This window comes from Pogona vitticeps, chromosome 2, assembly GCF_051106095.1.
Source record: "Pogona vitticeps strain Pit_001003342236 chromosome 2, PviZW2.1, whole genome shotgun sequence".
Lineage (NCBI taxonomy): Eukaryota > Metazoa > Chordata > Lepidosauria > Squamata > Agamidae > Pogona > Pogona vitticeps.
The window spans coordinates 167,347,184-167,371,514 of NC_135784.1; the positions used below are offsets into that span (position 1 = coordinate 167,347,184).

At 44.5% G+C, this 24,331-nt stretch overlaps 1 protein-coding gene across 6 annotated transcripts in view; it reads right to left on the reverse strand.

The window, feature by feature from the left end:
• The window catches only part of ZNF385A (zinc finger protein 385A), a 165,560-nt gene that overhangs the window by 19,719 nt on the left and 121,510 nt on the right, over positions 1–24,331 (reverse strand). For all 6 annotated transcript variants that reach the window (XM_072991137.2, XM_072991134.2, XM_072991133.2 and 3 more), the window contains one exon: positions 22,675–22,840. In XM_072991137.2, coding sequence (XP_072847238.2) covers positions 22,675–22,840 — 166 coding nt within the window. The remainder of the gene's footprint in view (positions 1–22,674; positions 22,841–24,331) is intronic.

Here is a 24,331-nt window from a genome sequence, read left to right on the forward strand (position 1 = left end):
CATTGGGGAGATAATCGACCCCTGTGGGACCCCACAATTGAGACTCCACGGGGCCGAGACACTCTCCCCAAGCTGTACTCTCTGGGTACAGTCCTCCAAAAAGGAACGGAGCCAGGCCAATGCCAAGCCACCTATTCCCAACTCAGAGAGCCTCCCCAGGAGGATACCATGGTTGACGGTATCAAAGGCCGCCGAGATGTCGAGGAGGACTAACAGAGATGTTTTTCCCGTCAGCCTCCCTCAACAGGTCATCGTACAGGGTGACCAATGCCATCTCTGTACCGTGGTGCGGCCTGAAGCTCAACTGGAATGGATCCAGGGCATCCGTTTCCTCCAAGAGAGCCTGAAGCTGGTCGGCCACCACCCTCTCCACCACATATATCCACTCCACCGCATATATCCACAAAAAATATAAGACAGAAATGGAAACATGGAAAGTTCCAATTACACACTCACGGGGGGGGGGGGAGTATTTAAAATTGATTTTATGGAATTTGGTCGGAAATCCTACCTAGACCTTGTTCAAGCAATTTTGGGAACACATTTGACCCCAATTCCACAGGTTTGGATGGTGAATCTATGAATGCATGGAGCACCATAAAAGCTGGAATGAAGACTGCCCAGAATATAAGATGTAGAAGCAGATCTTGTTCACAAAGTACCTGGAAATGGGAGATGACATTCAGGTGGGCAGTTCCCCACAGGACATCTTCCTGGATCCTTCTGAATATTAACTGGATAGTATTTACAGAAGCTACAAAAAGGCTAATTTGGCAGTGACATTAATGATCAACAGCCAGGAAAGCCTTTGAATAGTCTCATTTAGCAGTTCTCAAAAATTTGGTCTCCCTAGGGAGAGGTGGACAGTTCCCTAATCTTCCTGATCCCCATTGGAATGCATGTTCAAGATCACTTCACTGAGATTAGTTACCTTGAAAAAAAAACATATTAACCACTCTAGCATAATCACCAGCAGGGACTTTTATCAGTCTTTGAACAGATTCTACTTTGCTTTAGCCAGATATGGACAGAAGCAGGGCTTGCTAGTTTGTCCACATGAATAATCTGGGGAGTTCAAGGAGACAATATGGTGCCTTGGGCCTCATTTGGCCGAAGGGACAGTGTCCACGGAGCCCCTTCTCCTTCCAAGCCAGTGGATTACTGAGTGATAATGACATTGGCAATGCTAGGTTTTCAAATTCTGGAAGTGCTGGAACTGTCTGTGACAAATGAAGCTGGCACCAAAGACACGGAGAGCAAAAATATGCCAAATAGGCATGCCGGGGATGAAAAATGAAGAGGTTCAAAGTGTCTACTGACAGCAGAAAACACCCTATTTGCATTGTAATACATTATTTATTGTTAGCTTTGACTCCCTTTGAGAAAAGTGGGGCATAAGCATTTTCTAAATATATATATTTGAGCCACCACATCGCGTTACCCAATTTTTTCCACTTTATTTTTTTTTAAGGGAAGAAAACAGGTGTCAAAGAAGTATGTAAACTACTGTTAGTGTGTTATCTCCTGGTGCCATGTTAAATATTTTCCATTCTCAGGGACTGGGATGCGGGCAAAAGCAGTGCTAGAAGGAGACACAAACTATTTCACCAACGGCGCCGCCTCCATCGTTGATAATGTTTGTTTTTGATCCTGTTAGTTCACCGCCCAAATTTTTTCCTTGATGGGGTCTGAGGCCATTGTTGGCAATGTTTTGACTTTGATGGACCCTGGGGAGCACCCTCAAGGGTCATGGCATGTCTCGCAGAGCCCAGATGTTTAGCTCTAGAACGTTCTGACAAGGTTTTGCACAGGCGTTGAAACATCCATATGTGTGATTCATAGAAACCACAAAGAAGAAATATAATTATGTCATGGCATTGCAAGGAGATGGTGTCACTCGGGAAAATCAAATCCAAGTGCACAGCTTAGTGATCTAGCCAAAGGGCAAACTGATTGCCCCTCACTGAATACTCTCTGTAGCGTCAAACCCTTCCACTCCATTTTGATACAATTTCTAAGTACTGTACTCACTAAAAAGGGGGGTGTTTTTTCTCCTTTCGAAAGAATTTGCAAAACGTATCGCACTGCTTTCAGCTCAGGCCCAGTAAAAGCATTCATTTTTATTTCAGCTAGTTCAATGGGTAATTTAAGACTGCAAATTTTATTCTATTGAACACCCCGCCCCCCCCCAAAAAAACAGGACAAGAATGTTCCCTGGAAAGGCACAGAGGTGGAGGAATTTATAGAGTAACAACTCCCTTCCGCATGATCTAATGCTTGGACTGAAGAATGAATCTTCAATGTATGTTTAGGTCCCCTCTGAATTCTCTCATAGAAACCACATGTGTGATCATGTAGCTGTACAGGTCTACAGCTCCCAGAGTTCTTGGCCTGATGTTCAGTCTCAATTATTTTCTTTAATAAACATCTAGATTCAGCAGAAAATGTAAGCGCTTATTTCCCCCTGTTCCAGTGACAATAGGTTCACTCCTTTACTTGTACAAGCCCATCAGATCCCACCCTTCAGCCTATATCCTGCCCCTCCAAAATCCACACCCCTGAGCTTTCCAAACTGCCAGGCTCCCCCATGATCTCTGCCCCTTGACTGGGCTTTCGCTTCGCCTCCACAGATGAGGTGTTTTGAAAAACACAAGTGGGCACTCTATTCTAAATGCACACCCATCTGGACCTTTGGAAAGGGCACTGAATCACCATCAATGCTCATCTCCCTTCTATTCCTGGCAGGCTACACAATAGCCAGCTAACAACCAGCTGCGCAGTCTCTGCATGAATGGATTTCTTAATTTCAAAAGCAAAGGGCGGAGGCTGCCATTTTTTTTTTTTTGCTGAGGGGCTCTTCCTGCACTTCCATGTTTGGTTCTGCAGTATTAAAAAAAAGTGCTGTGTGGACAAGGCTGACAAGTCTCGCAAAAACCTGCAGCAACACAACATTCCCTTTCATGTCACTCCTGCCTGCTCCCAGGGATATACTGTTCTCTTATCATCAGCTTCTTCAGGCTGAGCAACAAGCAAACGACTTCAAAGAGGACTACATGCCAGGACATGACATAAGAAGGCAAAGAGTTGGATTATTCTGCCCCCCCCTTTTTAAAAAGCCTTAAAAGAATACTGCAGCTGTTATAGCCAGATGCTGGATATTTTTAAAATATGCAATTAATGCAGTGGTACTTGGTTTATGAGGTGAACACTTTCAAGGCCCTTTCCCAATTATAAGGCTTCTACTGTCCTGGTTAAACATTTCACAGAAAGTCCAGACAGTGTTTTCCCGCATTAGTAATCCAACCATGTTTTCCCATCCTTTCTTATCGTTAACGGAAGAAAATAATACGTAATGATCTGTTATGCAGGAAAACATGGGATAGGTCCACAATCCTTTTTTTAACAGGCAGTGTTGAAGAGTCCTCTGTGTGGAAGCACAGAGATAGATGCTGTGTCTGACTTTTCAGCTGCATCTCGAAGTCTACATTTTCATTTCCACTTCCTGGTTTAAAAAACTGCAAGCAATGAACAACGGGCAGGCTTACAAAACTATGTCCTGCTGAGAAACAAATCCCCAAAACATGGCCTATACAGAACTTCTCTGGCAAGTGATACGGAGAAAACTGCCCCAATTGTTTGGGTTTGGATGAGTCACCTGGAGTCTCTAAACCCTTAGGCAATGAACTTCCAGCACAAAAAGAGGATTTGAGCTTACAGAGATGAGGTGTGACCTCACCATCTATTAATAGCACCTATTTCCCCTGTTCGGCCCAAGTAATTAAAAGCAACATTGCTGCAAAGATTAGCTTTCCATTTCCACTCATCTGAGCAGATGGCTTGCCTCCTTACATCACACTAAAGGTCAGTCTAATCCAGCATTCTCTTGCCAACCAAGGACCCAGCTGTAAAAGTGCAAAACGGAGTCTGGATAAGTTATATTTTCGATTACAACTCCCAGAATACGACCTGTCAGTAATGGCCAACAGTTAAGCTGGCAAAAGATTCTGGTAGCTGTACTCCAAAATATAAGTTTTTCCAAGCACCGATGTAAAAGCATGAATAGGAAGTCCTTTGCCAGCAGAGTAAGATCAGACATCTTTCTTTCTCAAAATGCAGTGACAGCCACTGGCTCTGCTGGCATCCAACCAGGGAAAATTAAAACATGACTCTTTGAGGTGTTGCTGGACCGCAAACCCTATGCCTCTTCATCAGTACAAACCCCGTGACTTCTCACCTTACAACCTAGGGCTGATGAATGTTGCAGCCTATAACATTTGGAGGGTCACAAGTTGACCAGTTCAGCTTTAAGGAGGCATTAAGCTAGGGATACATGAGCATCCATTTGCTCATCCCAGTAGGCCTTGATCATTCATGCAATCAACCTGTTGTTTGAGCCCCATCTCAAGAGTGTACACTCATTCCCTCTTCCCATGCCCTCCTTTCTAAAGGCTCACCACAATTACCTGGGGGAGAAGGAGGAGGAGGCAGAACCTCACTTTCTCAGTGGAGCAGCCTCTCTCACGGATGAAGGATGCTGGGCATGGAGTCCCATCCTACTCCACCGCACCCTGCCCCCATCAAAAGCAACAGAGTCACCTTTCTGCTAAAGGAGATGAGATTGCTAGATGAGATTTCCCTCCTGAGAAACAAAAGCCACTTTAGCAAGGCCGTCCCATACATTCTGCTGCTCGGAGCAAAGAATAAAAATGCCATTCTGCCACCTCCACTTCTGTGGATACATACTGTATAATCAGGATTGGCAATTGAAACTCACTTCAGTACTCCTTCAACTCTGCAGTTCTAAGAGTATCTGATAGCATCATCCACCATAAATGAGGACACCAGGCTCAATTAAGTGATACAGGATAAAGCATGTAGCATTCTTTCCCCGGCTCCCAGCATGTGCTGCCTTAGGCAACAGCATCACTTGGCTTCCTCATAGCTCAGCAGCCCTGGAAGTTAGAACCCCTTCCATGTTTTCACCTTCCTTCACCCGAGTAAGCATGGGAAGTCTTTAAAGTGGCCCACGAGAGGAGGGCAGGCAACAGAAGGCACACAAAATACAAGCCCACGGGTTCTCCCTTGGCATCCACGTGGCTTTGTGTTCCAAATGGCAGACATTTTACAAAGAAGAAAGCCAGGGAACAACACCCTTCAGATCTGGGGGGTCTTCTTTGTCCCCCCCCCCACATATCTCTGAAGCCCACCAACAGCATGTGGTTATCATATTGCTGGGTAAGTTTAACCTTAATTCTTAGCATGCTAAGTGATGCCTGCTTGCACCCTTAACTATCCCAGGTCCACAGCTTTAATTTTAAAACAGCACAAAATACATCTGATTTGTTTTTAAACTTAAACTGTTGATCTGGGCCAGGTCCTGGCGCAGTCTTCCCAACCCTGGTGCTCCTGGGACTACAACTCCCATTACTTCCAGCCACAGTGGGATGACAGTAGGTGTAGTCCAACGCATCTAAAAAGCACCAGGGTTGAGATATATGACACAGAGTGTGCAGCAACAAATTAGCCTGGTCATTTCTGTGACTAAGGAATCTTTCAGTGTTTTCAGGCAATGAGTGAAGTCACAGATCTAACTGACATTTAGGGGAACTTTAGAGATTTGAATATTGTGAATTGCAAGGCCCATTGTGTGCACAAGACAATTTCTGGTTTATTTTGAATCTATGCTCTTGTTCATAATTAGCAAAACAGTGATTGTTGCCCACCCAAGAAAAATGGGAAATCCACATTTTTTGGGGGGGATAAGTGCTATTGCTGTTATGTGTTTTCGGGTTACAACCAATTTATAACACCTCTAATAGGGTTTTCAAGTTACAGGAGATATTTAGTGAGTCCTCTGACCACTGTCATCCCCCAGTGAATTTCCATGGATGAGAAGATTGGAACCCAGGTTGTCTGAGGCCTAGTCCTTAGTCTTTCAATCTATCCTCTATGGCAGTGGTCCCCAACCTTGGGCCTCCAGATGTTCTTCAACTCCCAGAAATCCTAGCCAGCAGAAGTGGTGGTGAAGGCTTCTGGGAGTTGTAGTCCAAGAACATCTGGAGGCCCAAGGTTGGGGACCACTGCTCTATGGCACACTGGCTCCATGATCAGGGCATAACATGTCCACTACAAAACAAAAAGTAGCATTAACGGCAAGAGACGGTGATCTGAGCTGAAGCTCTGCCTCCTATGGGAAAAATACACTTTCTCTGTGAAATAACTTATTAAATCTCAAGTGTGCACTTTATGATCACTTTCTTTTTCTTATGCCCTAGTGGATCTGTGCCTGGGTGTGGGCTGTTTAAACCCTCTTCTCTGCCAACCTTTTGCTCAAATTTGCCCTGGTTTGTGTGGAAGCTATTTAACACTCAACCTTAGAACTTCAAAGCTGGAAGGGACCCCTAGGGATCATGGAGTCCAACAGTTGTCAAGGAGACACCCCGGGAAATCAAACTCCCAACCTCTGGCTCCACAGCCAGATGCCTAAACCACTGAGTTAAAAAATAAACTCCATGGGCACTGATGAAGGCTGTAAAAAAATTACTTCCATCGCAGGTGGTGGTGGTTGAAATTTGAGGGTGGGGGGGGGAGAGAGAATTGCTCTTTTCCCATCATTTGCATAATCACTGACTCATGTAACCATAAACTGGAAATTGTGCAAAGTGCCACTTGTAGGAGAAGCAGTAAATCACACCAGCTGGGCTAATCAATTGTGGACACCCAGATCAAGGTGCCCTAAGAATCCAAGCTGCCTTCCTGATGGGTAGTCTCCCAGACAAAGCGTTTGTCTAGTGGGACCACCAGCATTCTTGATGGTCCCCCTAAGGAACAGTTAGGATTTTGAAACTAGAGTTATAGACCTGATTCTCCTTTTGAAAGTGTTTCTTTCCAATTCTCTTTGATGTCGATGCCAAGCTCCTTCACACTCCCATAAACCAGCTGAACAGAAGCAGCTCCCCTGCCAGCCCCCCTGCCAAAAAAACACAAGCTTTATGGAATGTCCTTCATCTGGTTGTCTCTCCTGCCAGCTGGGTTTCATCCGCAGGAAGGGAAGGAGCCTAAAACCCCAGCCTAGTTTCAAAATTCTGTTGGGATTTGAGTCTCGTCTGTTGTGTCATCAAGGTGAATGACCACGGGGACGGTGAGCCTTGAAGAAGGCAGAGAGAGGGAGGACTCAGCTCTCGGACTAGAGAACCTTTTAGGGCAAGCCCGTTCCTTTCTGGGGTGAATCAAAGGGGGTCAGTGCTGCTCTCTTTCAGGCAGAGCAACTCAATGTAGCCTTCAGCCAGAAGAAATAAAACGTGGTTACTACAAAGGACATTTCCGCAGAACTTGGGAGTTGTGTCTGCAAAGCAGTGGGGCCTCCCTAGCTCAGAGCACTCCCACAATCCTGACTTTTATTCTCTCTACCCATCTTCCTCACTACTGGAAAAGCAACAGGAAAAAGAAAGACATGGCTAGTCCAAACTTTCCCAGTGCCTGGGGACAGGAAGCAAAGAGCAACCGCCACCTTACAGATGTGCACAGGCACATTCCAACACAAAAAGCCACCTGCCCTCCCTGCTCCCTAGGAATGGGACATTTCCCACTACCTGAGGAGTTCCTTTCCATCTTGTACTCCTTCCCTACTGGTCTTTCACAGGAACCAGCAGCAGGGCCTCCTCCACAAAACAGCTGACAGATCCTTCCTGGACAGAGAGGTGAAGGAACCCATAAATCTTCAATCCCCAAAGCCCTGCCATCTTGGGAAACTGCCTCTCCCAGTCTAATCGCAACATCATTACCTGGAGCAGAAATCACACCAGGGCCCTAGAAGCAGCACCGTCTTAATCTATGTAGCCTGGCCGTGTGCTCAAATCTGTAATTTACCCATTACTCCGTTATGTATTCTACAACTGAGCCTTACCACTGAAAACAGATTCTGGGAGTCAGATAAAAATAAAAGCTTTTAGTGACTCTGTTTACACATAAGTAGCTTCTGCTACTTTTGGTTATGGTCTCAGGCTCAAATGATTTTAAAAGAGGATTAGGCACATTTATGGCCGTGGCAGTGGTGGTGCTGTATCAGTTGTCTTGAAGTGTGTGATGGCTACATGGGACTGCGAAATTCAAAAGCTGTATGGTAATGAATTAGAGGGACATTAAGAGCAGCTAAATAGCTGGCCGGATAGTTCAATGACTTAGGTACCTGGCTGTGGAGCCAGAGACTAGGAGTTCAATTCTCCACCATGCATCTCAGAAGAGTCAATCTGTATGGCCTTGGGCAAGCTGCGCAGTCCCAGGGTCACTCCCATTTCATAGCAGCAGGACTCCAAATCCCAGAATCCCTGGGAAGAGATGGCTACTCGGTAGACTTGGGTAGCAACCACCAGAGTTCTGGCAGCTGCACAGACTGTCCCTGGAGGCAGGAGAGCCACACATGCTCCTGAGACCCCCACACTAGAAATCTGCACCTTAACAGTGCTCACAAACATAGACAGACAGACAGACAATGGGGGGGGGTATGGAGGTCCTAGGGCCCCCTGAAACATGACAAAATTACTCCCTGTGCTCCATAGAAGGCAAAAGGGCAAACATTAAAAAAAACTCCAGCATTTGTTTTAGGGGGTGATGTGGGGCACATGTTGTGCCAGAGAGACTGTCTAGACACCACATGCAGAGTTTGGAAAAGTTACTTTGCACTACAATACCTGGAATATCTGTGACTATGCTGGCTAGGGGACGCTGTGGACTATGCTAGGGGACTGTGCTGGCTAGGGGACACACGTGAGCTCTGATCCGACCAGCGGGGATGGTATGGCTATGGTATGACTCCCTACAGCTGAGGAAACCAGCCTGCAGAGTCTTCTGGGATAACAACAGCTATCTGCTTCTCCGTCTCTCTTGGTTTCCAAAGCCATGTGCTGTCACAGTGCCACAGGATCACAGTTGTTGCTCTTATTTGCCTGGAAAACCAGACAGCTATTATTAGACCCAATTTTCAACAATTAGAATCAGACTTTGTTGTTGACGGTTTCTGGGCTTGGGTAAATGCCTGTTTGGCCCGGCTCAGCCCAACCCAGCCCAGCCCACATCAGCATGCCGACAGAATAAAGAGTAGTTTGGCTCACAAGCCAGGCATGTGCTCGAAATTATACAATTATTTCATTAACACGCCCACAAAAAATCAAACAGAAACAAAAGGCTCCCTGGCACATTACACACCAGTGACAGCCCTTGCAAGACTAGCTGGCCAATGACTGCGAGGCTTTGGCAATATCCTGGGCTCCCCTCTGCAGTGGAGGGGCAGGTAGGGCCAAGTGCTTCTGCCCAGTTGCCCGTGCCTGGATCGCTCTCCCTTGCCCGGTGGAAGGGATCACTTCTTCCATCAGGAACACAGTTCTGCTTTCAACCTGGAAAACTCCATGACAGGCCATCTGGCTGACTGATAAGCAAAGCCAGAAAGGGGATCACTGATCCAGGGAACAGCAGCAAGGTGCTCTTTTAAAATGTCCTAAATGGAGAGAAGTGCTGGGGCTCAGGCTAGTGTGACTAGATCTGGGGAAGACTTTGAATAGCAACACAGTAGGAATTCTGGCATCCCGGACAGCAATGTGGCACCTGCCAAGGTTCCCCTTTCTTTGAAGCTATTAGAAACATGGAAGCTCCATCTTCTCTTCTGAAGGTGAGGAAATCTTTGGAAGAGAAAGGCAAGGGAAACTTTTGAGATGGAGAAATTAAGATTTAATCCCCCAAGCACCCTCAGTGGAAAATGGATGAGGTCAAGAGTTGGGGCCTTCCCTCTGATGACATCAAATGTCCCTCTTGTCCACAGTCTCTCCATGCCTTCTTCTCTCTGCAAGGGCAAAGAGTCTTGGCCAACACTCAGAGAAGCAACCCCTCGCTGTCTTGATGGGGACAGCATGCTGCATTCTTAAGTGGAATTTCCTCTGTTACCTCTGATCAGTTTCCCAAGGAGTTGATCCAGGGTAAGAGAAGTCACCACTCCAAGCACTAGCTGAGGAGCATGCCTGCTTTGTGTGCTGCTTGACCTCCTGAGTAGGAGAGGATACAGCATGCAAAGAGGAATCCCTGCCATCAGCATAGGAGACAGGATGGTGCTTTCCACGCGGGTGGAGCAGGAGGGAGGCACTTGAAGTCAAGAGGCCCATTTCTTCAGACTGGAGTTTCTCTGTCCAACCTGAAACCTGGCTACCATCACATCTGTTCACCTTGACTTAACCCTTCCTGGAAATCTTAGTTCTTCATTCAAGATGCGTAGAGGCAGAATGTTGAAACCAATCCTGGGGTTGAGCAAGGACCCCTTGCTCAAAACAACAAAAGCTAGCTCTGCTCATTTCTCTTTGAGAGCAACTCGATGCCACTGAAGCTTTCCTTGGCAGAGAGAGAAATGATGGCAGAAAAATTACACCATTGCATTTGCATGAACCAAACTGCTGTCAAAAACATAGGCACAGACACAGTTTAAAAACAAAACAAAAACACCCAGCATTTTAAGCTCACCATTCTCATGCTGCTATCAAGGTCAACATGTTTCACTCCCTATGGCCTTGTCTCCTTTTCCCACGAATCTTCGCTTTCTCGACTCTATGGCTGTGATTGCACCAGAAAACAAAGGACTTGGCATTGTGCAACCACTAGATTCTTTAAATTCTCATCCTCATCTTTCATTGTTTTTATTTGTATTTCATGCCGTAAGCATGTCAAGATCTTTAAAAAGTGTGGGTTAGATACTGCACAGATGCCCCCTTTCTCTCCCCCTGCTCCCAAACTCCTGAACTTGCCAAGCCGGCATGTGGTTTCTATTCACCACCGAGCCTAGATGAAGCCTGCCCCGCTAGGCTTTTTGCTGCCTATTTTCTCCAGGAAAAGGAGAAAAATATAGGCAGGAGAAATTAGCAGAAATTGTAAAGCAGACTTCCGGTCCTGACTGTATCATCTTCCTTCCAGGGTGAGATCCCTCAAGGTATAGTACTACATTAAAGATCGTTGGGGGGGCTGTGTGCATGTGGCAACAGAAAAGCTGCTTCATCACAATGCACAGAGCATCGCATGGATGCTTTGTATCTGCAACTCTTCTCCACTGAAACTGGAGGTACCTGTTACCTTGGCTCAACATGGACTCGGCCAGATGCTGTATGTGAATGATTCCTTTAGGAATGCAGAGATCGGCTGGAGAATGGGAAGGGAGTTCCTAGCAAATTCAAAGAAGCCAGAAGGGATTCAAACAGGATTTCCAGTGGTCAAAAGGGTGGGGCTCCACAATTCCATTCACATTCCTGTTTTCTTTCGGGGTTAGCATGCATGGAAAACATGATGGGGGTGTGGCTCACACATGTTTGAAATGCACTCAACGAATGGGGTTTGGTATTTCGGGCGCACAATTTGGATCCAACCTGGGTAGAGAAATCTATAACCCTAGGTGTGATTAATACTTTCAATTAATGACTTCCACAACCATTCTGATACATTAGCACACATTGATATTTTTTTTCTTGTTGTCCATACAATAATAATAATAATAATTGTGTGCCATCAAGTCAAGTCAATTCCGACTTGACGACATTTTCCCTGGTTTTCTAGGTAGAGAGTCCTCAGAAGTGGTTTATTATTCTCTTCTTCCTTGGGGGTGCCTTGAGACTGTGCAGCTTGCCCAAGGCCACACAGGCTGTCTCTTCTACCAGGAGGCACAGTGGGGAACTCAACTCCAAACCTCTGGCTCTGCAGCCAGATACCTAACTCACTGAATTATCAAACCTAACTCTGTGCTGTCAAGTCAATTCTGATTTATGGAGACCCTTTCCTGGGTTTTCCAGGGAGAGAGTACTCAAAAGTGGTTGACCATTCCCTTCTTCGGGGTGCCCTGAGACAAAGCTACACAGACTGGCTCTTCTCACTGGAGGCACAGTGGGGAATCAAACTCACAACTTCTGGCTCCTTAGTCAGATGCCTAGCTAGTGGTTAAAACAGTCAGGATTGCTGCACTTCAATAGCTGGAAACCAAGACAGCATTTCATGCAAGACCATGAAGTGTTGCCAGTATTATTCCTCATGGGGAACTGCTGCTCTTAACTTTCTTCTTTAAACAAATTTGACTTTCTACCAGGCTTCCTCCTGAGCTTTTTTTTTTTTAAAAATAGCATGGTGGAATGAAATTTAGCAAAATAAACTTCTCCAGGTACTTCATCTCTATGCAAGGCTAATGCTTCCACCATTAAAATGTTGCCTATCAATGAACTAAAGCATTGCCAGAAAGAAAAAGGGAGAACTGGCAACTTTGCTTTCACCTAAACCGGTTTAGAGTTAAGCACCGGCTTGAACTTTGCCAGGCTCAAGGATGACTAGGAGTTACCACCACCTTATTGGCCTGTGTTTTTTTAACAGCACGCTGACTGATGTGAAGCTTTTCGGCATAGAAATCAAGTGATGCATAAAAGTTTCTACCTTGTTTCCCCGAAAATAAGACCTAACCTGAAAATAAGCCCCACTATGATTTTTTCAGGATGCTCGTCATATAAGCCCTATTGTCAAAATAAGCCTCAGTTAAGTTAAACCCCGCTCTCCACCATTGTGCAGCATTGTGCAGCAACCAGAAGAAGATGACATGACTGTAAAATAAATCCCCTGAAAATAAGCCCTAATGCATTTTTTGGAGCAAAAATTAATATACCGTAAGACCCTGTCTTATTTTCGGGGAAACACAGTACATATAATTGAGCTGCACAGCCTACAGTGGGTCACTTCTGGGAATGGGAGCACTATGACTTCTTCATCTCATGTAAGCATAAAACCCAAGCTATTTCCACTTTAAAACAAGGCAAAAGAAGAAGACGGGGAGCATACATCTTGTTTAAAGTCAAAGTGCACCTTCCCATGTACCTCGTTTCAAATGGAAAATTGCTTGTTTTCTTATGAAAGTGCATGTCCGGTTTGGATAACTGTGACGTACTCTATGCAGGACTGCCACTGGACAGTGTTCAGAACCCTCAGTGGGTCTAAAATGATGAGCCAGATTGCTTAACTGGAGCTGCCGGCACAGAACACAGAACTCCCTTCTTCCAGCAGCTCCCCTGGCTCTTGGGCTCAGTTCAAAGTGCTGTTTTTGACCCATAGAATGACTTGGATCCAAACTACTTGAAAGGCCACATCTTGAAGCTGACTTGGAGATTACAGCAGAAGCAGAATGCAGCAGCCAGGTTGTTGACTGAAGTGAGGAAATTTGATCACAGATCTCTGGTCCTGGCTCGACTGCACTGGCTACCTATTGTGCCCCAGGCCAGGTTCAAGGTGTTCATTTCAACAGACAAAGCCCTTAATGGTTCAGGACCTTGCCATCTTTTGGAGTGTCTCTCCTACAGAAACGATGCCCACACTACTTAGGGCAGCTCTCAAGGATAGTCTCCCCTGCAATTAGTGTATCTTTCTTTGACTCCGTGCCACTTGAAGGTTGTTGCCATAATTTGCTTTCATTTCGTTTATTTGGTTTGTTTTATGAATTTGGGGATTATTCTTACTAAGTTTGGGAAATGGTGGGAGGGGGTTAGGTGTATAAGATACTGTAATGAATGCCCAGAGTAGAGGTCCCATTAAGGTGGGTGGGATGTGTTAGTAATCAACAAATACACTTCACCCTTCAGCAATGCTGAGATAAGGGGCACCAGACTCCAGTATATTAAAAATTGTTTATAGATCTCATGTCCCCCAAAATGTAAACGCGCACAGACACACACACAAACCTGCATTCTCGGGGAGAAGGGAGCAGACAGAGGGCAGAAGGGAGAAGAATTTAGTGTATTTTAAAATTTGAAATATTGTTCATAAGCCGCCATGGGACCTCTTGGGGAGAAAGGCAAGGTGCAAGAAAGAAACATAAATGGAATGAAGGAATGAAAGAAGGAATGTGCCACCCAGACATAGCAAATTTGGTGGTACTCTGGAGAGGACAGAGAAATGGTAGGCGTGCAGGTGGGGAGGTCACATGGTCACTGACGGCATTTTGCTCACTTCTGGATTATAAATGCCATCCTTCCTAGGATAACTGAGATGGCACGCAGAGCCAATGAGAGTGGTGACTTTGGGATGGAAACAACCTTGCGACATTCTTCCAAACAAGAGAGGGTTCACTGATTTTTCTTTTCCTCTTCCTGTGAACGGTATTACCACCCCTCATGTACCCAACACTCCACAAGGAATAAGAGGACTCTCCATCCCAAGAAGCTTATGATCTAGCTATGCTACAAGTGAAACCACCATAGAAGAGGAAGAGGGGAAGGAGTAAACAGAGAAAGAATATGCAGATATTTCAGCAGCACGTACTTTGCCATAATTACAGCGCAGTTATACGAGGGACTGGGGAATGTGTCAAAGTCTTCACAGATAGTTTTGTATCCAGACATCACCAAGGCAGGCCAGCTGAGCCAGTTTCGGAAAACAAAACTTACATACATCCTATGGACTTACGATTTCAGATTGGTTTTACCATGGGCAACGCACGGGTTTCTCTCACACGGAGTATGGAAAATCTTGAACCAGAGCTCCTGGTGAGAACATGACTTTGCCTGCCAGCTTGGTGTTGCTATGACAACAACACAAGCCCCCAAGTCTGGCCAAAAGGCACACGGTGAGCACACCCAGAGGGTCCTGTGCTCTGTGTTAAGTCACACCCATCTCTGGTGACTCACCTAGACTCAGTTCTTACCATGACAACCTCAGAAGGCCCAAGAAAAGCAACAGGGTCGGTCAAGGCAGCCCTGGAGGTGGGAGGAGGCATATAGAAACCTGAGGTCACTTGTGGCCAGAAAACAACAAGTCTGAGTAACTGTTGCCAATCGTTCCTATACCTCAAGAAAGCAGACTTTCTGCCAAGCATTTCCCAGACCTTATGAATCCTCTTGTGTGATGGGCTGATGGATCAGCACAGTTAAAGGAAATTCAAGCAGGCTCTTTTTCTAAACAGCTCCACTGGTTAAAAAAAACAAAACAGTAAGTGCATTAATGCATTCTGTACCTGTCTTGACAAGAGATCTGTGCCTTAGCTAGATTATTGATCTTGTTTATTTTATTTATTTAGATTTATACCCTGTCCATCTAGACCAAAGATCTACTCTTAGATTAGATAGAAAGATGCAGCATGGCCTGTTGACTGATTCCACCAGGGGAAAAAAAAAACTGAAAATATATATTGAGCAAATACATCTCAATCTATTCCTGAGGAATCACAAAACTGTTTTGAAAACCTAATCCCTCTGAACACTTACATATTTATCAATTGCATTTCTTCCCCAGCTTTCTTCTAAGGAACTCAAGGTGTCTTACATAAATCCTCCCCCCCCCCAGGTCACCCCCCCAATGGCTTTGTGAGTGAGGTGAGCCTAAAAGGGACAGTAGGGCTGGCTTCAGTCACCCAGTGACTTTCACAGCTGCATGGGGGGGGGGCTTGGAGATATTTCAGGTAATAATGAGAAGCTCTAAAAGCTAGGTCATCCTTTCAAAACACTTATGAGAAAAGGGGTCAGAACTTTGCCCAAAGGAAGAGTTTCATCATGAACCTTCCCAAGGTTTCAGCTTCCACAAGGACAGACCGCCTAGGTTTCGCTCCCTTCGTGCAGCGTTCTTCCTCTTCCATGCCCCCACACCGATTGTTTCCAACCCCTTTGGTTCTTTCTGGTCACACTGGAATCTTGCATGGGGGGGGGGGTGTTTCACATGTGGGGAATTGAGTCACGAGCAAGAGGGATGGAACCCCACCCAGCAGGCTGAATATTCAGGAGAACATTGCTTGACACTATTTTATCTGCTTATCTGACTGATTTTTACCAGCCCTGGAAACTACTTTGCATTTCCTTGTCAACTACCCTGAGAGAATTTGTGCTGAAGACTGTCATTTAAAGTGACATAAACCCTCATGTAGTGATGACTGATGCCAGTTATGATTGGCATAGTATAAGACACAGAAGTCAATGGTGGCCGGAGCCAGGGATGACTGGCAGACTGAGAGAAAAATGTGGGTATTTGTGTGTGGGGGGGGAGCATTCACTCAGATACTGACTGATTCATTTGCTCCACAGCTCAAGGGAGAAGCAGAAAAATAGACTTTGCCTCCAAGCCAGAAATGTTCCTATCTGCTTCTGCTGCCCTCTTTTCTCCTCTCTCTCTCACATACATTCAGGCTGGGAGGCTGGAGGTTCCACAGGAAGGGACCCTGGGCCTCTTCTCCTGGGAAAGAGGCAGGCAAGAATGGGCCGGCTGGGCAGCCTGAGGTGGGACAGGGCCCCTATTTGTCCTGATGAACTAGCCTCCATTTCTATGATAAAACATAAGCACCATGAAAGGAGCAAAATGCTCGGAGTGTACAGCGAAGCCTGAAACTTGGACGTAACCTGAGATGGGTCTTCTGTTCACTGACCTACATGCACACAACACGAGGCATACACTCCTTGTAGATTAACACTGATAATAGTTGAAACGTCCCCCTTCTTCAATTTCCACCTGCTGGCTTGTGTCGTATCAGCCTGCACTTATTCCTTGCCCACCTACCGTATACAGCTGGTGGGTGAGAACAACACACAACACAACACACTTCCAGATCTCTCTGCAGCAGCAACCCAGAGGGGACAGACCGTATCTTTACGAACGCAAGAACCTGACTCATCCCTGGCCAGGCCACATCGTCAGTCTGCTTAGTGCTGCCCTACTGCATTTAGCTTTCTCTATTACAGTGCAATGCCCTCCAGATATTGTGGGTTTCAGATCCACTTATCCTGCACCACATCAGCTGAGGCAGAGGCAAACATCTGGAAGACACAAAGCCAGGGAAAGCTGCACTCAGATGTGCAGGAGCTTTCTCAGAGAACTCTTCCCTATTAATTGCCAGCCATCCTTCTTTTACATTGAAGAGGCTAATGAAATCCAGTAATAACTTATGCAGTAACTGGAGTAGGCCCATTGAATTAGTGAGGATTTGGTGAGCCAACTCCTCCATGGCTTACTACTGGATTTCAGCCTAAGTACAGAACCTAGGGGCTTCTAAGAGCAATGCATGTGCCCTCACCAGTAAACTACCAAGTTTCAAAGACCTCAAACATTTGAGGACAAGAAATGAAAGGATCGTCCCCTTTATGCAGAGCTTGTTTCCCAAGGGGGCCCGGCTGTGCTCACTCACTTGACGGCATTTGGGAACTTGGCCAAAAAACCTTCCCATTCAGGCAGGCATTTATAACCTCCAGCTGATGCCAGAAGTGTTGCTGTGAATGGGTTGGGTTTAATTAATTGTTTCATGTGGTTTTCAGATTCTGGTTTTATTTTGTGTTTTTTTTTAAACTTTATTTGCAAAAAACAAAAAAGATGAAAGGAAGAACATGGAACAGTGTAATGCAATGTCCACATCTCACACCATACCAGTGACTGGATTCTTTAATTATCATCCTCAAGTCGGTTCTGACTTATGGCACCCCTTTCCACAGTTTGCTAGGTACAGAACTGTTCTTCTGGGGGCGCCCTGGGACTGTGCAGCTTGTCCAAGGCCACATAGGCTGGCTCTTCTGGCAGCACCAGCTGGGCATCCAACTCCTAGCCTCTGACTCCACAGCCAAATAACTAAACCACTGAGCCAGCCAGCTAGTTTCAGATTCTTTAAAAGGGCCTTAATATCCAGAAACCTTGTGGCACAGTGGTTAAACTGCAGTACTGCAATGAAGACTCTGCCCATGAACAGATTTGATCCTGAGTTCAGGCAGCCAGCTCAAGGTTGGCTCAGCCTTTCATCTTTCTGAGGTTGGTAAACTGAGTACCCACTTCACTGGCATTGGGTAGCAATGTGTAGCCTGCATAATTAAATTGCAAAGCACCCAGAGAGTGCTTTTAGCACGATAGGGTGGTATATAAGTAGGACACTTTGCTTTTCTTGCTTTTAATCTGGCAACCCCTGGGTCCTCTTAAATAGATAAATAGAATAGTTTGATCAAATAAATAAATAAATAATAAACACTGGCTGTTTTGTTGCCCACTATTGATTGTACAGCTACCAAGGAGATGTTTTCAGAGAGAATATTAGAACTGGAAGGGTTCTTTGGGGTAATCAACCCTCTACTCAACGTCGGGTTTGCAATGAAGGCTGCAACTAGAGTAAGCATAAGATGGTTGCTGCATCTGTGCTTAAATATTTCAAGAAAAAGAGACCCCACCACCTTCTGAGACAATCAGTTCCACTAGCAAACTATTCTTATCATGAGGAGGTTCTTCCTGTGTTCAGAGCATGCTCATCATTACTGAAAGCACCTCTGTTATACAACAAATTCTGAGCTAGCCCTTCGGAGCAAGAAGCATGATATAAGTTTTGAGATATTTTTCTTTCTAAAAAGCCAGCCTGATAGAAAAGCCAGTTCAGTTCCTTTTTAAACGCACTGCTTCTTCCTCATCAAGCCAAAACAGAAACGGGCAAACAGGCCCAGTCCCAATTTCTTATTTGTTCACCAAGTAACAAATCCGCAGCCTGAAACTTGTACAAAACTCTTTGCTTATGAGACTTCAGATAAACCTGAATTTAAATGTACAACGATGCCAAGTGATTTGAGAACATTTATATCATTTTTTCATTTTATTTCCTATCAAATCTTCCAATGGTGAAGCCACTGAGACAGACTAGGAGGAAGAAGCCTAGTCTTTCCACACATTTTCTAAAACTGGTCTGGAGCTGTCCCTGGCAAATGTAGTAATAGGGTGATGTTGGGAAAGTGCGAAGGCAAGAGGAGAAGGGGACGACAGAGGATGAGATGGTTGGACAGTGTCATCGAAGCAACCAACATGAATCTGACCCAACTCCGGGAGTCCATGGAAGACAGGAGGCCCTGGCATGCTCTGGTCCATGGGGTCACGAAGAGTCGGACATGACTAAACAACTAAACTACGATGAAAGTTATTTGTAGAAGCTATATTCAGAGTGATGAAGGTGCAGCTCTCAGTGGCTCAAATGAGCCATTCAGCCTCCCTCCCCCCAAATATTGCACCTGTACCTTCATCACTCTGAATATAGCTTCTACAAATAACTTTATCCAACCCTATTACCACCTTTGCCAGGGACAGCTCCAGGCCAGTTTTAGAAAATGTGTGGAAAGGCTTATATATACACAGTATATTAAAAGTTGTCTTGAGCCCTCTGAAGAACACAGGAGGTTTTCCATGTTTGGAAAAAAATATTACCTGATCAAGCAAGAGGGCTTTTTGAGATGTTTATAAAAAAACAAATCGGAGTGTAGGGGTGAGGTGGGGTCACTAGAGCAGGTGTAGCCCCCCCAGGATCCAGGGTAAAGGACCATGTAACCATTGGACCTCTTTGCTACAGGGAAGGGAAGAGAGATAACTGGTCCCTATGGCCCAATGACCAGCAGCCATCTTCTCTGTTCCTTTTCTGTAAAGGCCCTGGAACTGTATAGATTCCGCGATACTGCCATTCTTCCAGACGGTTCCAATCTTATTTGGAAAGTGCCCACAGCAGAATATTAATAGCTATATTTTGGAAAGACAAGAATGATATTAAAATAGAAGACTGGTATTGTGAAGTATGGGACATTGCATTAAATGATAAATTGACTATAGAACTTAAAATAAAAAGAGGGGAAATAAGTTCTAACAATTTTTATGATATTTGGGGTAAATTTGTGGGATTTGCGTTAGTGAAAAGAAGGGGGAAAGCCTCTAAAGAATACTCAATACAATTTTGGAGAGGTAATCTGTAATAAAATATCATTAAATAGACTCCCATGGGTATGGGGTACACGTTAGAATTTAGTTTATAATAAGCACTATTATTCGTATTTTTTGTATTCGTATTTTTTTCTGTATTTTTGTTGTTATGTATGTGTTTTTTTGGTGTTTTTTGTATTATAAAATAAAATTTTTTTTTTAAAAAAAGTGCCTACAGCAGGAGCCAGACTTTCTAGTCTCTCACGGAGGCTCTTATCTTGAAGTCTTTTTTTTTAATGGTTCAAATCCCCCTCATCACATTTGTTAAATTTACTAAGAGCACCTCTAAGCAGGCACGGAAAATCCAAGAGTAAGTGATGCAAAATGAGGACATTTTAAAAAGTGCACTGCACCTCAGTCAGGGTTTCTTACACATTACAGAATTATGAACATGCCGAAGATGACTGGCAAATCAATTAGCTTGAGCAACCTGGCAGCATCACCACCCCAGATCAACAGCATGGGCAAAGGAGCAGCGGAAATAACACAAGGATGCTGAGCTTGAGTTCAGTGTTAAGATGTGACTTCATTTCTTTTGGCATGAACACAGACCTGGCTTAGTTATGTTGCAACAAACACTAATTAACTCACAGGCAGTGCTGTACAGGTTGAATGTTAGGCTGGAAGAACTGGGTGCGGCTGAGTCCCTTCAACAAGTATGGGTTACTGATGTCAAGTGAATCATTATTTCTGTTGGCTCAGTCTCATATTTCTCCTTAATGCAGGGTGTGTTCCTTTGATTTTTAAATTCATCTATTTAAATCAGCTTATTGATTTGTTAATGAACTAGAGGGTTGTGTTTTATTTCCACCTAGAATCAAATACAGGGTTACAAATACAGAAGGATAGCTTTTTAGGAATACTAAGAGCCCATCTCAGCCTCATGGATGATCTTGACGACAACAACATAAAAGTCTCTTACTGGAATGATACCTGCACCTCCGGCACCCAGCTTTCCTATACATATCTGCAGATAAGATTGTTCTTTCATATATGTACCCTGCATTTCAGGTTATCAAGGATCAACACTGTTCTATATATTTTACTGTTTTGTTCCTTCTTCTGCCTCTTCCCCTTAAACAGATTACAGTAGATGGATTCCACGGACAGGACACTACACTTGAATGGAATCTCGCAGAGAAGGAAATGTCAGGGCTGTGTGTGCAAGACTGCAGGGAGGGGATGAGTAGTCAGTTCCCTTGCAAGTCATGAAACTTCTTCCTCTGCACCTGAGAGGCAAAGTCCTCCAGGTGAACAGGGCTGGCTACTACAACCTCAACTATATTTCCATCCACCATCAGAACCATAATCAATGTTTAATTAGATGCAATTTAATTACTCGCTTGCTTGGCCATCGCCTGCACTGACAAGCCAGCTCAGGTTTCCAGCACTGAGAGGACAAGCAAGACGTAAAAGATAGGATGCAAGATCAAACCCTTCGCTCTGCCCGCCACACTTTCAGTGCAAAGGTTTCATCCTCAGTCCTATAATTGATGCAGAATAGAGCTAAAGTCTTATTGAACCCTGTAATTGAGGCAGAATGCAGGGAGTGCCTAGGGCCCCATAGTTCTGTCTTACTCTAGCCAGCATTATCGACAGTTACCATAACTCTTCCCTGTGAAACAAGAGAATTCAATTCTTTTTTTTAAAAAAACCCTCCGGTTTATGAATGCGGGATATTGTGCTTCTGCATCCATGATTCAAAACACCAAGAAATGGCCCGGTATCACTGCACAATATCATACCTGCATTGCCAGAAGGAAAAAGGATGCCAAGGTTTATATAGCAAAGGGCAGCCTGAATGTTAACAACACCAATGGCAGCAATCAAGATGCTCTACAGGTTACTCTTTTGTTCTAACTGCCATTTCCAAAATCCCAAACACTTTTCACCCAAACACAAAGCAATCATCATGACTCTTTTTCAACAACAGTGAATTAGAACATATATACAAATCTGGAGATATTTAAAGTAACTTGTTTCTGCATCAGGGGAGGGGATTAAAACACTTTTACTTTTAAAAAATCATAGTTTGAATACCCTTTGCCCAAATTCCCCCAAATTTGGCACAGAGCAAGAGCTGACTGCCTGCAACATTTGTACCAAAGTTGGTCCACTTTCAAAGCGATAATTTTTGTTTAGGCTGTCCCCATTTTTTGAATTGCCTTGCAGAATACTGTACTGATCTGCTGTGCTGCATAATAACATCACTGCACTCTCCTGCAATGATAATAATCCTTTCCTGCCAACGGGGAAACCAAGATGTTTTCCCACTGATAATGTTTTTACGCCACCTTCTTCAGTCACTGAAGTTATGTAGCTGGACTACGATGAAGTGGCTCAGTGGCAAGAGGTATGCTTTCTGCCCATCTTCAGGGGCACAATTCTTTTATTTTATTTTAAATATATTATTTCACATATTGCAAGGCTGTGTCTTGTCCTAGCCTGGCAATTGGTTCTAGAGTCTGTGCAACCAGTTCTGGAGCTAAACTCCAGTGTAAATCCAGACACCATGAGTTTAATTTCATTAAGGAATACAGAGTGTACACAATAGTGAGGCAGCCATATTCGGTGGAGGATGCTGACAGCGGTGGAAGTGGGGGTCTGGGATACCAGTGGCCGTTGTCCATTTGTGCATCCTGAGGAAGTTCTCCTTTGCAGGAAGACAGCTGTGTGTCCAAAACAGCTTCTCCTGATCCCCTTAATTAGCTTACAGCTCTCCAATGTAACTGAAGATGCTGCTGCCCCATTGGCAATGTTGATACAGATTCCAGGGGAGTCCATGTAATTTCCGTATAGAGGAAGAGGAGAGGGGAGCCATCTTACTCTTTCCTTCAGATAGCCAAATCTCCTGAGCCGGCCGGCACACATATGCTCACACACTTCGGGAAGCCCTTAGGGCAGATCAGAACAAGATGGGCTGGCACTCCATACCTGCGCGATCAAAATCACTCTCGCCAGTGCTAGAGGAAGGGCTGCCCACAGGTGCCGGCTTGTCTCCCTCACGGGTCCCCGATTCCTTCTGCCGCGTCCTGGCTGCCTCAATTCCTTTTACTCGCCGAGCGTGGCGGTTGCCCTTGTAGTGTGCTTCAGCTTGGCTCTGTGTAAAGGGAGCAAAACACAAGAGAAGCCATTAAGTGGACTATGCTTTAGGCCTCCAGGTTGTCCTTCAGCTAGCCTTTCCTTTGACACCACCCTTCTGGCAACTCCAATACTCAGCATGCAGCAGCACCAGCAGCCCTCCTCAGCCAATTACCCCTCTTGCCCCAAACTATATACGGTAGTCTTAAACCTGCTGGTTGACTGAAACCTTTGCTAGTTGATTGAAACAAACAAGAACGTTTGTGTTTTAAGTTCATAGCATTTCTGGAGTATGTTAGAAACTCAAGCCAGAAACATACTTTGAGATTTCTTCAGGAGGCCATTCAAATATCTATGCATACTCTCACCCTTTTACTCAAATCGGCATCTTTTGTTCAATCACATTTTATGGAACATCCACATTATGTCATTTTCCTGATTTTTTCACATTATGTTGTTATGCACATTATGTTGCAGTCCGGTGTGCTGAAATTCTTACAGGTTCCCCTGCACTCTCTACCTGCCATGATTTGGGGGAGATAAAATACAGATGCATAGCCAGCCTGTCCAGTACAGCTAAGCCAAGCATTATTAAGGCTTTCCAATTTTGTCTTTATTGAAAAGTTCCCCACTTGCATCTCCTGTCCATTTTATTGCTTCCTGTTGATTGCAGCTGGGAGATTAGCGATAAATAGCCTCTTAATTGTCCCTTGAATTGCCTCTCTTAATTGCCTTTTCTCTTCAGGAGGGGGAAGGTTTTAGTTACTGACTTCCTCTCCTGATTTTCTTGAAAAAAAAATAGCAGCATAGGATTGTTTTTTATAAAAACAACAGGACAATATCGTTTTTTTAGTCAAGTAAGACAGGGAGGGAGGGAGGGAGCAGGAGAGTCTGTAATGAAATTCTCCCCACCCGCAATTCCAGCAAAGAACAGAAATGGACACTGGGTCAAATAAGAGAGGCCATTCAAGGGGTAATTAATGGAATTATTCATCACAGAGCCACAGATTGTTGACATGGTCTCTCATCCCTTCTAGTACAATTAGCATAGAACTAGATATTACAAGAAATACTGAGCTGCTACGGTTCAGTATCTATTTTTCTTTCCAACAATATACAATGTAAGAAAATGCACTGTGATGGAGTTAATAATAACAATAAGATTTATATTGCTTTCTACACCAGAGTGCATTCCAATAAAATCAATAATGTACAAACATACAACACAACATTGAAACACAACCTTAGTATTACACACACACACAAACCTATATATCAATATAAAACTCTGAAAAAATTAGGAACCATCAGAAAGAATGAACCAATGGCTAAAAACCGGCTAAAAAGTTCAATTAAAACACAGCAGTTGCTGACCTCTCTCTATATCCAACACCTATGGCTCCAAGTGGAACAGACAGATTTTCAAATCTTGTTTAAATTTGTCCAATTCTGGCTCTATAGGAAGGTGCTGGGAGAGAGAATTCCACAGCTGTGGAGTTTCATCAAGTAT